Raw genomic sequence first — 14,609 nt, forward strand, 5'->3', positions numbered from 1 at the left:
AATAGAAGAAAAATGATAAAGATGCCTCATAAACATTAGACAAACCAGGAAATGAAAACAGAGACAGATAGTTAACAATCTAGTCTCTAATGATGGTAAAATTGGTTGTATAAGTGAAATCTCAGTCTGTGAGCCCTCAGATAACAATATCCTAAATCAATTTGCTCAAACTCAAGAACTAGTTAAATGGGTAATACACTTCTAAGGGCAAAAGGAAATACGGTATTTTCATTCAATTAGTCATTCCATAGTAAGGACTTCAGCACACAATAATTTGCAGTAAGAACCTGGACCATATCATTTGGCTAAAAGGATATGTTATAATATTTTTTTTTAAATTTTAAAATATTTACTAAAATTTTTTTCTTCCAGTTTTATTGAGATATAATTGGCATACAGCACTGTATAAGTTTAAGGAGTACCACATGATTTGACTTAAATACTTTGTGAAATGATTACCACAGTAATTTTTAGTGAACATTCATCATTTTATATAGAGACAAAAAATATTTTTCTTTGTGATGAGAACTCTTAGGCTTTACTCTGTTGACAACTTTCATACAAAACATACAGCAGTGTCAATTATATTAATCATGTGGTAGATTACATCCCTAGTACTTATTTATAACTGGAAGTTTGTACCTTTTGACCACCTTCATCCAATTCCCTTTCCCCTCACCCTCTGTCTCTGGTAACCACAAATCTGATCTTTTTCTCTATGAGTTTGTTTTTGAAGTATAATTGAATATAGCACTATGTTAGTTCCTGGTGCACAACATAGTGATTTGATGTTTCTATTTGTTACAAAATGATCACCATGCTAAGTCTAGTTATCATATGTCACCATACTATGATGTTACATTATTATTGTTCATATTTATCACTGTACATTTTATCCCTGTGACTCATTCATTTTGCTAACTGGAAGCCTTTATCTCTCAATGTCCCTTACCTATTTCATTCATTCTCCTCCCCCTCTTCTCTGGCAACCATCTTTCAGTTCTCTGTAGCTATGATCCTGTTTATGTTTAGTCATGTTTGTTCATTTGTTTTTTAGATCCCACATATAAGTGAAATCATACAATATTTGTCTTTCTCTGTCTTGACTTATTCCACTTAGCACAATACTCTGCAAGTTCACCCATGTTGTCACAAATGGCAAGACTTTATTTTTTATGGCTGAGTAATATTTCATTGTATATTTATACCACATCTTTATTATCCATTCTTCTATCCATAGACAGTTCAGTTGCTTCTATATCTTGCCTATTGAAAATAATGCTGCATGAACACAGGGGTGTATATAACATTTCAAATTAGTGTATTTGTTTTCTCTAGAATAACATCCAGAAGTGAAATTCTGCATCAACAGTAGTTCTATTTTTAATACTTTGAGGAATCTCCATAGTTGCTGCACCTACATACATTCCCACCAACAGTGCATGAGGGTTCCCTTTTCGGCACATCCTCACCAACATATTTGTTGTTTGTTATCTGTTATTTATTGTTTTTTTGATTATAGTCATTTTAACAGGTGTGAGGTGTTATTTCATTGTGGTTTCAATTTGCATTTGCCTGAAGAGAGTAATGTTCAGTATCTTTTCATGTGCCTGTTGCCCACCTGTGTATCTTCTTTGGAAAAATATCTATTCATGTCCTCAGTCAATTTTTTAATTGGGTTGTTTGATTTTTTGGTTGACTTGTGTGAGTTCTTAGCATATTTTGTATATTAATCCTTTATCAGATATATCATTTGCAAATATCTTCTCCCATTCAGGAGGCAGCCTTTTTGCTTCACTGATGGTTTCCTTTACTGTGCGAAAACATTTCAGTTTGATGTAGTCCCGTTTGTTTATTTTTACTTTTTTTTGTCCTTGCTTGAGGGAGACATATCCAAAATAATATTGCTAAGACTGATGTCAAAGAGCATATTGACTGTTTTCTTGTGGAAGTTTCATGTCTTCCATTTAAGTCTTTAATTCATTTTGAGTTTTTTTCTGTATATGGTGTGAGAAAGTAAACCAGTTTGATTCTTCTGCCTGTAGCTGTCAAGTTTTTCCAACACTGTTTATTGAAGAGATGACTGTCTTTCCCTCACTGTACATTCTTATCTTTTGTCATAGATTAACTGACAATATTTCTGGGCCCCCTATTCTGTTCCACCGATCTATGTGTCTGTATCTATGTGGCTGTTATCTATGTACCATACTGTTTTCATTACTGAAGCTTTGTAGTGTAGTTTGAAATCAGGGAGCATGATACTTCCAGCTTTGCTCTCCTTTCTCAAGATTGTTTTGGCTATTCAGGTCTTTTGTTTCCATATACACTTTAGAATTATTTGTTCTAGTTCTTTGAAAAATGCTTTTGTGGAGCAAAAAAGATGGCCATCCACTCTTTAACAAAATTATGAGCTGTCAAAGTTCTTAAAAATTTGAGTTTGCTATGTTTAAATACTTAATAAAATTCTAAAAGTTGATTTTCACTACCCCTTTATTTTTATTTCTGCAAATTACTCATAAGATGGCTTAAAGATATTTATTAAAAATAAGGTCCCTTACTCCCAGATGGTAAATGGTGATGAATATTTTCCTGGTATACTGAGGGTTAATCAATTTTCTTAAATACTTAGATTGTTAGTAATTTTTCATTAGTATACAGTTGCTTCCACTATTTTTTTTACACATCTTTATAGAGTTTTCAGATAATTTCCTTAAGAAAAGTTTTTAGGAACAAAATTTTGAGTGCAAAGGTATTTCTCTAGAGAGGCCACACTAATTTATACTTTCAATAATAATGTTCAAAAGGATAGCATCAGTTTTATCCTGAAATACGCTTTACTTCACAGCTTAGTTTAAAAAAAAAATCGTAGTAAGGAAAGAAACACCTATAACAAAATATACAAAGAAAAAAGAAAAACAAAATCAACGAAAAAAGAAAAACAATAATAATCCACAATTCTTTTAAATACAATTAGGCTAAGCCTTCCTCAAATTCTGACTTTAGCTCACAAAAAATGGAAAATTCTATTACATGACATTTTTTAAGTGTAGGTTTTGCAATTTGGAACATTTCTAATTCTTTCAGAATGAACATTCCACTTATATTATATTTATAGGCAGAAAGTAATGAAAACACAGCTTTCTCTTATTTAGAAACATATTTATAGCTCTGTCTGCTGAGAGGGCTTAGAAGCTAGAATCCCCCAGTAGTAGCAAGATACCTAGAGACTAAATTCTGGTTTCTAAACACCACTTTCCAATAAAAGGAAACAAGGCTCCTTGGAGAAATGCTTGATTCTATGGTAAGGAAAATAAATAGTAAGTTTGGAATAACTGCCAAAACTTGTAAGCAATCAAGATGCCCTTCAGTAGGTGAATGGGTAAATAAACAAACTATGGTATGTCCAGATGATGAAATATTATTCAGTGCTGAAAAAGAAGAACTATCAAGCCATGAAAAGATATGGAGGAATCTTAAATGCATATTACTAAGTGAAAGAAGCCAATCTGAAAAGGCTATACAATGTATGATTCCAACTACGTGACGTTCTGGAAAAGGCAAAACATTGAACACAGTAAAAAGATCAGTGGTCACCAGGGGTTAGGAAGCAGGGAAGGATGAATAGGAGGAGCATGGAGGTTTTTAGAGCAGTGAAACTATTCTATGTGACACCACTTGTCCAAGCCCAATGAACATACACCATCAAGAATGAACCCTAAGTAAACTAGACTTTGAGTGATAATACTGCTTAAGTATAGGTTCATTAATCATAAAAAAAATAAAACAAACAAATCTGGGGTATCTTACAGTACCAGAGAATAAGGAAGTACTCAAAAGACAGAAGGATAGGGGCATGTGACAGGGATACAAGAGTTACTCTGAAAGAGTTCCCAACAGCTAAAACTACAACAGTGTAAGCAACAAAATAAACACAGCAACAAAGTACAACCCAAACCATGAAACATACATCAGTACATCCTGAGGTAAACGATGACATAAATGAATACACAAGAGTGAAGAGACAATAAATCATCCACACAGAAGACTTCCAAATACTTCCCCCTCCAGGAGATGGTGCTTAATTCCATCTCCCACTTTCCAACACCACACTCCCACCTCCAGTGAAGGTGGGCTACGCATTTAGTAACTCACTTTCAAAGAACAGTATACAGGAAAAGGAAAAATAGTACACTTTAGTGGAGAAACTTGGCAACACTACCGTACCCAAGTGATAAGGATTAATAGCATGTCATGGACATCAAGTCCCCCCTGACATGACACGATGAGAAGAGACTTCACCTCTGTGGTATTCTTTCCCCAAACCCCTAAAACTCCAGAAAAACATCAGAAAAGTCCAGATTGGGATACTTTCTACAAGTCATGAAAAACAAGGGAAGACCGAGAAACTGTTATAGACTGGGTAAGACTAGGGAAACATGACAGCTAAATTTAATATGCACCTTGAAGTAAATCCAAGGAAAAGAAGGCATTGAGGGAACACCTCTGAAATCCAAATAAAGTTGGGGATTTAGTTACTAGCAATGTACTAATATTGGGTTCTTAGTTTTCACAAATGTACCACGGTAATGTAAGATGTTAACAATGGGGGAAACTGGGTGAGAGGTATACAAGAAATTTGCACTACCCTTGTAATCTTTCTATAGTAAAAATTCATTAAAAAATAGAAAGCTAATTTTGAAAAAATAACAAAATTAAACTTTAAAATGGAGCCATAAACCTACTAAACCAACACAGATATACTTTTGGAAAATGTTAACCATTTACTCCATTTAAAAAATCTGCTAAATAAAGTTTAGAAAAACAAAGCTGAAGGAAAGATGACTAACAATTTCTTATTGGAGATTAAATCATGCATTAACCTGAAACATGATGTACTGTTATATTAATAGTCCTAGAACTATTAAACTAGGAACATTTGATTGACATTATCAGAAATACTTCATAACACATTATAAAATATAAAACCTCATAGTCTGCCAATTTTTTAAGTTCCACTGTGCGCTGTTCTGTGGTTTGCTGCATTTTACTGGGAAAGAGGGACCATATTTAATGCATCAGTGATACTATAACAGAGAAACAAACACTTGGTAAATTTATATCTTTCACATATTATGACAGTTCTGAAGGGGAATACACCCTGCCTCTAACTCTACAGATAAAAGAAATGAATAATGAAAGGCTGTTAAGAAAGGGTACTCAAAACTTGGATAAAACCAAAAGGTAGACAGCATCATCTTCCAAGGTAACAAGGGTAGACAGACCCATTCAAAGGTTATTTGAAGGGAATGAACTTTGCCCCATTATTCTATTTACTATCAAACTAAATATCCCAGATTAAGTAAAGTTATGTGTTAACTTTTAGATTTTTGTCCAACAGAGGGGCAAATCATTTCTATCAGGTAGAAGAGAAAATTTCAAAGGTTAGGGTCTACTGGTCTGTAGGACATTAACCTGTTTGTAACCAAACTAGAAACCTTATTTTGAAATTCCTTTATTAAATTGCCTATGAATACATAGCTCCCTAAATGCTCTTTGAACTGGCCTTACTATTTTACTTACTTCCTCAGTAATTAATGAATTGAATAAAATATTTGATACATGTTCACTTTATGTTTGTATGAATCGTGCTTTGAATTTTTTTAAATTTATATTTTGACAGGCATAAGGAACTTTTCATGACATGCGTGACACATGGCCTTTCCCATGTCATACACAGAGCTCTGCAAATCTTACAATCTCACAGGGCTTATTATGATGACAGTTTTCTGCACAGCATTTTGAAAATGTCAGTTATTGGGTTATTGGAGTTACCAAATAATATCTTTCTCAAAGATAAATCAGAAAAGAATCTAAGTAAAATATATATTATTTTCAAGGCCATCTTTATTCCACCATTGACACTCAGCATCTTGCCAGTAAAGTCAGTAAAAAAATAAACATGAACACTATTCTATTAAATTTCCCCCGAGTTTTTCCACCAATGCATTTTAAAGACAATGGGGAATACACAGACTCCCGTTTCACTGGAGCTACTTCCTAAAGAGATTTTTTAAGTCTCAAGCTCTGTATGAGGAAACAAAGGTATTTATATCTTTTAGGAGACTCAGTGCTTACTGAGTCAGCATTAACACATTACCCACAAAATCACAGCACACATGATTCAGATAGGACTTTAAAGATTTTCCTATCCAGTCCCCAAAACAGAAGGAAAATTGAGCTGAAAGGATTATAGTGACTTTCCAGTTCTGAGAGTGGCTCAAATTAGTGTGATCTGACTTATAATACTTTCTAATTGGTTACACATCTCTCATATGATTTTGTGGGTTAATTTTCCTCATTTAAACCAATAATCTAAAAAAATTTTCCCCATCTGTTTCAGGTACCTCTCTTATAATTTCCAGGTGTAAATTATAACTGCCTTTATTTTTATGACACTTGTATTTTGAGACTTAAACAAATGAAAGATTAGTAAAAAGAAAAAAATCACAACTTTATATTTTCAGTGCTAAATTTATCACTAAAAACAAAAGTGTCTTAGACTAACGTGATTTTTTTTTAGTAAGAAATCTGATATTTGATATTGTCAAATTGTCAAGTCTAAATGTACTTTTGGTGAATTCAAGTGGACTAATCAGAAACACTAATTTCAATTTTTAGCACTGGGAAAGGAAATATTATTTCATTCCTGCCCAGTCCATAATCAGTAGTCCAGTAAGAGAAAAGAAAAATCTGTACCCTGACATCACTTCTAGGTGAAGTTGTCCCGAGACAGTTAAAAATGCAGGAATGTTGAAGAAATTCTCCTCAGGTACTTTTATTTTGCTTGAAGGCTGCAAATGAAAAACACAAGCCACAAAAAGCTATTAAATGTTTTGCTCTGCTTTTCACACTCATGTTTGTGCCAAAACTAAAAAGCATAATGCAACTAAACATATATGAGGTCAGGTCATTCTCATTAAAAAAAAAAAAAAAGGCAGTTCACATACACATTTCAAAGAGAAAATCCCTACTTGGAAAATGTTAAGGTCAAGGAAGTTTGCTCCATATTTTCAAAACATACAACAACCAAAGGACAAAAGTACTTCTGTCACAAAATAAACTCCTTTCTAAAAACTGATTTTGATTGAGAGGCAAGCTGAAGCAATAAATAGTGAATTAAAAATTTTAAATGTGAGGTATTATATAATCTTTTAAAATTCTGACCGATAATTGAGATTTAATTTTCTCAAGGGAATAGCTTGTAAAACATGTGTGTCATATTATTAAACTGTTAATAACAACGCTTTTAATACAGATTTTAATCAACACATTATAACTTTAAACACGTAATTTCATTTAATCTTTACCACACCTCGAAGATAAGAAAAGCAGGACCCAATCTTTAAAAGAGACGATGAACAATTCGATTTAAAGATTTTTATGTACTTACAATACAGACAGGGTTTATTCCATTTGAAACTGGTAGGAAACAAGCCAGTCAACATTTGTAACAGTTAAGATAAAAACTTGACTTGGACGTCAAACAATTTAAATAGTTTACTTAAGAAAGCTTCTGGATCAAGTTATGATGATTACCCATTTGAGGGTAGAAAGCTAATTTACCTACTTTTGTATTTCAAATTGTGATCTGAAAATATCTTAGCGTAATGGTGCAGTTACTGTAAAAGCAACAAAGCCAATATAAAATTTTCAATAGAGGATGTAAGATCCCTTTTAAGAGTCTTAGTACCAACTACTGAATCATAAAAATCATGAAATGAAGGTATCTTATTTTATTCGATCAGTTGTTCTAAAAATACTGCAAATCATGTACGTGTATGAAATGTGAAATCTAATGTAAAATTACCAACAGAAGTCATTTATTTATTTTATAATTTCCTGTTATTTTTAAAACTTACTTTAATCTGGTCTTAAATGTCCTATTATTGCTTTTTAAAAATTAATTTTTGAAACCCAGTATCACTTAAAGGATATTGTTTTCAAGGACTTAAATACTCAAGGCCAAAATATTTGACCTGTGTTTGGATTTCAAAATAAAAGATATGTTCTCTGTTTCTTTACAATCCAAGTAACTACAGTTCAAGTAAGTCCCAGTATATTTATAAGAATATTATACTCTTCTCGTCTCCTTCACCTCTTTAGTTTACAATTTGTATTGGTGTTTTGTCCTGACTTCTCTAAAAGTCACTTCTCTCATTTCCTGTATATATAAAAAAGTCTAATCTTTAGGATGTGATTTTAGTCTCTCATTTATTAGCATTTGTACAAAATGAAATCTGATCTTATAACTCTTAAATCTAACTTGTTTAAATAGTTACAAACATACCACTACTTAATTATGTCTTCTAATATCATATGTAAGCATAATTAGTATGATTTCATACTAATTTTTATTTGAGTTTTGTAGGGGGTAATTATGGTTGTTTTCTTTTTTTTTTTAATTTATCTTGGTGGAGGTACTGGGGATTGAACCCAGGGCCTCATGCATGCTAAGCACGCACTCTACCACTGAGCTATAACCATCCCCCATACTATTTTTTAATAAATTACTTCCTTTCAGTTCTCCTTTATATTACAATGAATACATTACATTGATTTTTTAAAAACTTCTGTATCTATTAAGTTATATTACCTATAGATTTTATTTCAGGATATTAAAAGGACATTATAAAATATTTCTTTAAAAAAGTAATTACTGAGAGTGATGTCAGCAAAAATGGTGGAATAGGTAGCTCAGAATGCGTATCCCCTCACAGAAAAATTGAAAATGATGAGCAAAAACTGAGAATCAACTGTGAGAACTCTGGAAAATAGTCAAAGGTTTAAAGTAACCAAACAAATGCTGAAACAACAAAGAGGAAACTTCAAAATGATAGACTCCATCCAACAACAACAGACTGCACATTCTTTTCAAGTGTATGTGGACCTTGTCCAAGATGGACCATATGCTAGGACATAAAACAAGTCTCAACAAATCAGACAGATTATCCTCTTTGACCATAATGAAATGAAACTAAAAATATAAACTGGTACAGTTACTTGGGAAAACATTCTGGCAGTTCCTCAAGAAGATAAAGAATTACAGGGAGAGGGTAATAGCTCAGAGGGAGAGAGCATGCTTAGTTAGCATGCACAAGGTCCTGGGTTCAGTCCCTAGTACATTCACTTAAAAACAAACAAAAACAAAAACACAAACAAAAAAGATAAAGAATTACCAGACATACAGTGTATCAATTCTACTCCTAGGTATGTATCTAAAAGAATTAAAACCAAGTATTAAATACTTGCACATTAATGTTCATAATAGCACTATTCACAATAGCCAAAGGTGGAAAAATGGATAAATGGATAAACAAAATGTAATACATATAAACCATGAAATAATATTCAGCCATAAGGTGGAATGAATTACTTAAGTATACTAAAACATGGATATAAACCTTGAAAACATTATGCTAAATAAAAGAAAGACATAAAAGGTCACATATTGTATGACCCCATTTATATGAAATATCTAGAACAGGTAAATTCCTAGAGACTGAATGGTGAGAGCCACGGTCTGGGAAGAAGGGAAATGGGAAGGAACCACTTAATGGATAACAAAAATGTTTTGTAACTTGCTAGAGGTAGTAGTCACATAATACTGTAAATGTACTAAATGCCACTGAAATGTACCCTTTAAAGGGGTTAATTTTATGTTGTATGAATTTCACCTCAATTTTAAAAAAGCATTCATAAGCAAGTAACTACTGGACCTGACAGAGTCAAAAACTACTAACATGTGATTATAGCTTTAAGATTTGCAATCTTAAATACTCTGTTAGTAATGAAAAAATAAAAATACATGAATTAAGTATCTGACTTTGTGACTTTGGGTAAATTTAACAAGATCCTCAAATTGCAATAAATTGAAAAACTGACAAAAATGACTACATTAAAATTAAGGATTTCTATTTAATAAAGGAAGATATAGTCAGTTAGCAGAACAACAGATTAAGAATAAAATATCTTCAATATCTAAAACTGACAAATGACTAATGGACAGAAAATATAAGGACCTCCTGTGGAGAAAATAAGAGAAAATAGCTGCTCCCCCCACTGGACAAGGGATATGAAAAGCAGATCTACAGAAAGGAAAAGTCAAATGGTTAAGACGTATGAAGAAACACTCAAACTCACTACAAATTTAGAGAAACACAAATTAAAACAAGGCATTTAAAGCATTCATTACATGTATCAGATTGACAAAGATTAGAAAGTTGTAAAATATCAAGTGTAGAGGCAGATTCAGGATGTGGTAGGCAGATTTCTAAGATGCGTCCCAAGATTATCAGCCCTTAGTTTATTGAACCACTAAGCTAGGCACTAATGTGAAAGGATTTTACAAATTTAGTTAAATTTTAAATCAGATTCAGAGATTTTCTGAGTGTTCCTGACCTAATCACATGAGCTCTTTCGAAGTAGGAAAGTTTTCTACAGCTGCAGAAGAGGAAGTCAGAGATCTGAAGTACAGAAGGATTTGACATGCTGTTGCTGGCTTGAAGATGGAAAAGGACACGTGGAAAGGGACTTAGAGCAGTCTCTAGGAGCTGAGAGCAACCTGGCCAGCAACCAGCAACAAAACGGGAACTTCAGTCCTACAACCACAAAGAACTAAATTCTGCTAACAGCAAGAAAGAGTTTGGAAGAGAACCTCAAGCTCTGGATGAGAACATAGAGAGCTCAGAGAGCTGACACACTGGTTTCAGGCTTGTGAGACTCTCAGTAGAGAGATCTCACTCATACCATCCTGGACTACAGACCTACAGAGCTGTGAGTGTTGTTTTAAGTCACTAAGTCGCAAAGCAATGGAAAACTGATTCACAGGGAAACAGGAACTCTCAAGTAATGCCAGTATAATGTAAACTGGTACTGCTATTCTGCATAACTTAGTGAAGTTAAGAATGTATATATCCTATGATCAAGGAATTGCACTCCTGGATATAAATTCTAGAGAAATTTTCATACAACTCCATTAGGGAATGTGTATAAGACTTTTTTTTTTCCCCTGGGTGGAACTTAGAATTGAAAACAACCTAAGGGTCCACCGCTAGAAGAACGGGCACGTAAAATGTAGCAGACAAATATCACTGAATATTTTGTAGCAATGAAAAGCAACAAACAAAGGTACCTATAGCAACATGGACAGAATTTCAAAACAAACAGTTCAATAGAAAAAGGTAGGAAATAGAGTAAGATACAAAATGCATTATCATTAATGTAAATTAAAAACATACACAAAAGATCACACATATTTTATGAGGCTATATACATAATAAAAGATACATCAAAGATATTAAAGTGAGTGCCTCCAAGAGGGAGAAGAGTAGAAGAATGGAAGTGGGGATTGGGATAAAGGGGGAAAAAAACGGGGGTGTGCTATGCTGGATGGTGTTTTGTTAACTTGGCATTACTGTTCCCATTTAAACTGAGGACTATGTTTCCTAGAATCCCCTTTCCTGCATGGTTCCAGGTTATAGTTGGCTATCTACTGTTGGAGAAGAATGTGCATAAGATTTGAGAGGAGAAAATGCAATTTAAGTCATTACTCTCAGAAGACTGGCAGTCCGACAACAGTGACACACACTACTATCGGTGACTGGTGATCTCTAGTTTCTAGCTTGTCCTCACTACTACTGACCAATGGCAACTACCAAATGCTGGACTGCAGTTAGTTCAGATTAAGGTTAACTGCATTAATGGCTCCAGCTTGTCACGCCTCTCTATCTCAGTACCTCTTGGCATATCACATGCCACCCTGAGCTTGGCCACGTGACTTCTTTTGGTCAATGGTATGGTAACAGAATTGACAAAAATAGTGCCTTGAAAACATGTTTGTGCATTTCATATTCTTTCTTAGACCTATGCCACCAAAGAGATCACACAGAGGAATGTGAGAGACATGAGGAGAAGAGATGGGTAATCTCACATGAGGCAATCCTAGACCAGCCAGCTCCCAGCCAACCCATCAGCTGACTATGCTCAATCCAGATCAGAACCACTCAAGTGACCTGTAGATTCATGGGAAAGAATGGTTTTGTTACACAGTGATAGGATACAAGGTCCCTGCAAAGACCAGTAATAACAGTATGCTGTGAATGAAAATTATGTTTAACTAAATTCTATATTCCTCAGGTTAAAAAAATAGCCATTCAGGTACACATACTTCTACAAAAACAATTGTAGCCAATATGCACTGAGCACTTATTGTGCGCCATATACTGTGCTTGGGATTTTATAAGCAATCCAATTAAGTACTAGTATGGCCATTTACAGAGGAGAAAACTGAATACAGAGGTTAATAATTTAACTTGTCTAATGTGATGAAGAACATGAACCAAGGTGGCTGGGCTCCAGAATCTCTACTGTCAACCACACACTATTTCCAGGATTCACAAGAAATACTTAACATTGGTTGATTCTGGGGAAGGAAACTGGATCACTGGGGAACAAGGCATGATGGGATCCTCCTGCACCTGAACTATAAGCTACATTACCTGTTCAAAAAACAAATCTGAAATAACATATTTCTAAAAAAGTGGGACTCTGAGGTATTATCAGCAAGTACTCAAAGTAAAAAGTACACCGGTTTTATTCCCTACGTATTCTTTATCACATAGATACTAACGATTTAACTTTTGTCCTATAGTGGTATGGATCACTTTGATAAACACCAATAATACAAAACCAAGAACAAAGTATGGAACAAAGGCAAATACCAGGAGGAATATAGGAGGTTAGTAAAGTCTAACACTGCACTACTTATAATGAAAACAGAGGTGGGGCAGGCCAAAAGAAGAGAAGGCTGAACAATACTGAGTTCTTTAAGTAGGAATTGAGTTCATACATCTGGGTATGCTAAGCACCTAGCAAACTGCCAGAGACAAGTATTGTTCCATAAATGCTTGTTGACCAAAAGAGTGATGTCAAGCATGAGTGAGGGGATAAGAAATAAGAAAAAGCAAAGAAAGTACAAAAAGTGTATGCAGCATACTGAGCTGTGAGAGCTTCTAGCAAAATGTTGTGATGTTACTGGCCTAAATGATGCCTTTAGTGCCCTGTTTATTTTCAAACACAGGCAGTATTATGGAAAGAAGTTTCTTGTACTAACTTTTATAACTATATTGCTTATAATTATTACTTTCCTAGCAGAATTTTAAGTAGGTGTTTACTGTGGTTTTCCTTTAAAATCAGTATCATCTTAACACTTATAAGAATCTGAAAAAATGCAAAAGGTAGAGAATGTGTTTTCAATACATAGTTGTAAGTTTAAAGTAGCTTAGTTGAGATGGGTAGCTCAGTGGTAGAGTGCATGCATGAGGTCATGGGTTCCATCCCCAGTACCTCTGTTACAAATAAATACATACGTAATTACCTCCCCGACAGTGGAAAAAAAAAATTAAAGTAGCTTAGAGGAAATTTTTAATTTTCTTCAGAGACACAAACTGTGACTAAAATTCTACTTCTCTCTTATCCACTCCCACTCACAAACATAATTTGTAGATATCCTATATAATTAAATACCACTTTTAGCTAAATATAAAGGACATATCTCATCTCCTCTATCTTCCAAACACCAAATTCCTAATTCTGACACCCATCAAACAGAAAGATTTAGATAAGACAGTATCATCAATATAATCTCATCATGGGGGGAAAATAAAAGCTCTTCAGTTTCATCTTTTTCAGCTTTCTCAAAAATGTGCCTCACTTAGTTCCAAAGGAGTGTCTCTCCGTATGTTCTCTCATACACCTTCTGCTCTCTAACAAATCACCCCGAGTTGTTCCCTCTAGGACAGTTTATTTCCTTCTCTCTTTATGCTTGCAAGTCTCAAAATGACCCAAACCTGCTCAAGCATTATGAGAGTTATAAGTTTTCAAGTAAAAGTTCCTGAAGAAAAACACTGAGCTGGTAATAGCACTTGGTTGTTTATAGCATTATTCTCTGTAGATGTGGGATGTACCATCACTCTAAGAATCACAGAAACTACCACAGATGTGTTGGAAGTGCTAGAAATTACCATAGCATTATTATCCCAAAATTCCCTGGGGAAAAAAACATATATTCATATCATACTATCTACCGCAATGTAAATAAAAATTCTGCAACTTATTTGGTCCCCAATGATCTGACTTACAGTTTTTTGACTTTACTATGGTGCAAAAGCCATACACATTCAGTAGAAACTACTGTACTCAAAAATCCAGATTTTGACCTTTTCCCAGTTAGTGCCATGCGGTACTGTGCTCGTGATGTTCAGCAGCGGCAGCCACGGCGGCCTCCAGTGAGCCACGCGATCATGAAGGTAAGCCGCTGATCCATTCACAACCATTCTGCACCTACACAACCATTCCGTTTTTCACTTTCAGTACAGTATTCAACAAATTACATGAGATATTCGACACTCCATTATAAAACAGGCTTTGTGTTAGATGATTTTGCCAAACTGTAGGTTAAGTATCCTGAGTACATTTAAGGTAGGTGAAGCTAAGCTATGATGTTTGCTAAGTCAGGCGTATTAATGCGACTTAATGAAATTTCTTCCATT

General features: G+C 34.1%; 1 protein-coding gene across 5 annotated transcripts in view; it reads right to left on the reverse strand.

Moving 5' to 3' along the window:
• NARS2 (asparaginyl-tRNA synthetase 2, mitochondrial) overlaps window positions 1–14,609 on the reverse strand; it is a 130,983-nt gene that overhangs the window by 57,752 nt on the left and 58,622 nt on the right. For 4 of the 5 annotated variants that reach the window (XM_010990147.3, XM_031460435.2, XM_064492754.1 and 1 more), the window contains exon 6: window positions 6,757–6,851. The exons of the other annotated variant lie outside the window; for it this stretch is intronic. In XM_010990147.3, the coding sequence (XP_010988449.1) occupies window positions 6,757–6,851 (95 nt within the window). The remainder of the gene's footprint in view (window positions 1–6,756; window positions 6,852–14,609) is intronic. 5 annotated transcript variants of the gene reach the window in all.

Source organism: Camelus dromedarius, chromosome 12 (genome assembly GCF_036321535.1).
Source record: "Camelus dromedarius isolate mCamDro1 chromosome 12, mCamDro1.pat, whole genome shotgun sequence".
Taxonomy (NCBI): domain Eukaryota; kingdom Metazoa; phylum Chordata; class Mammalia; order Artiodactyla; family Camelidae; genus Camelus; species Camelus dromedarius.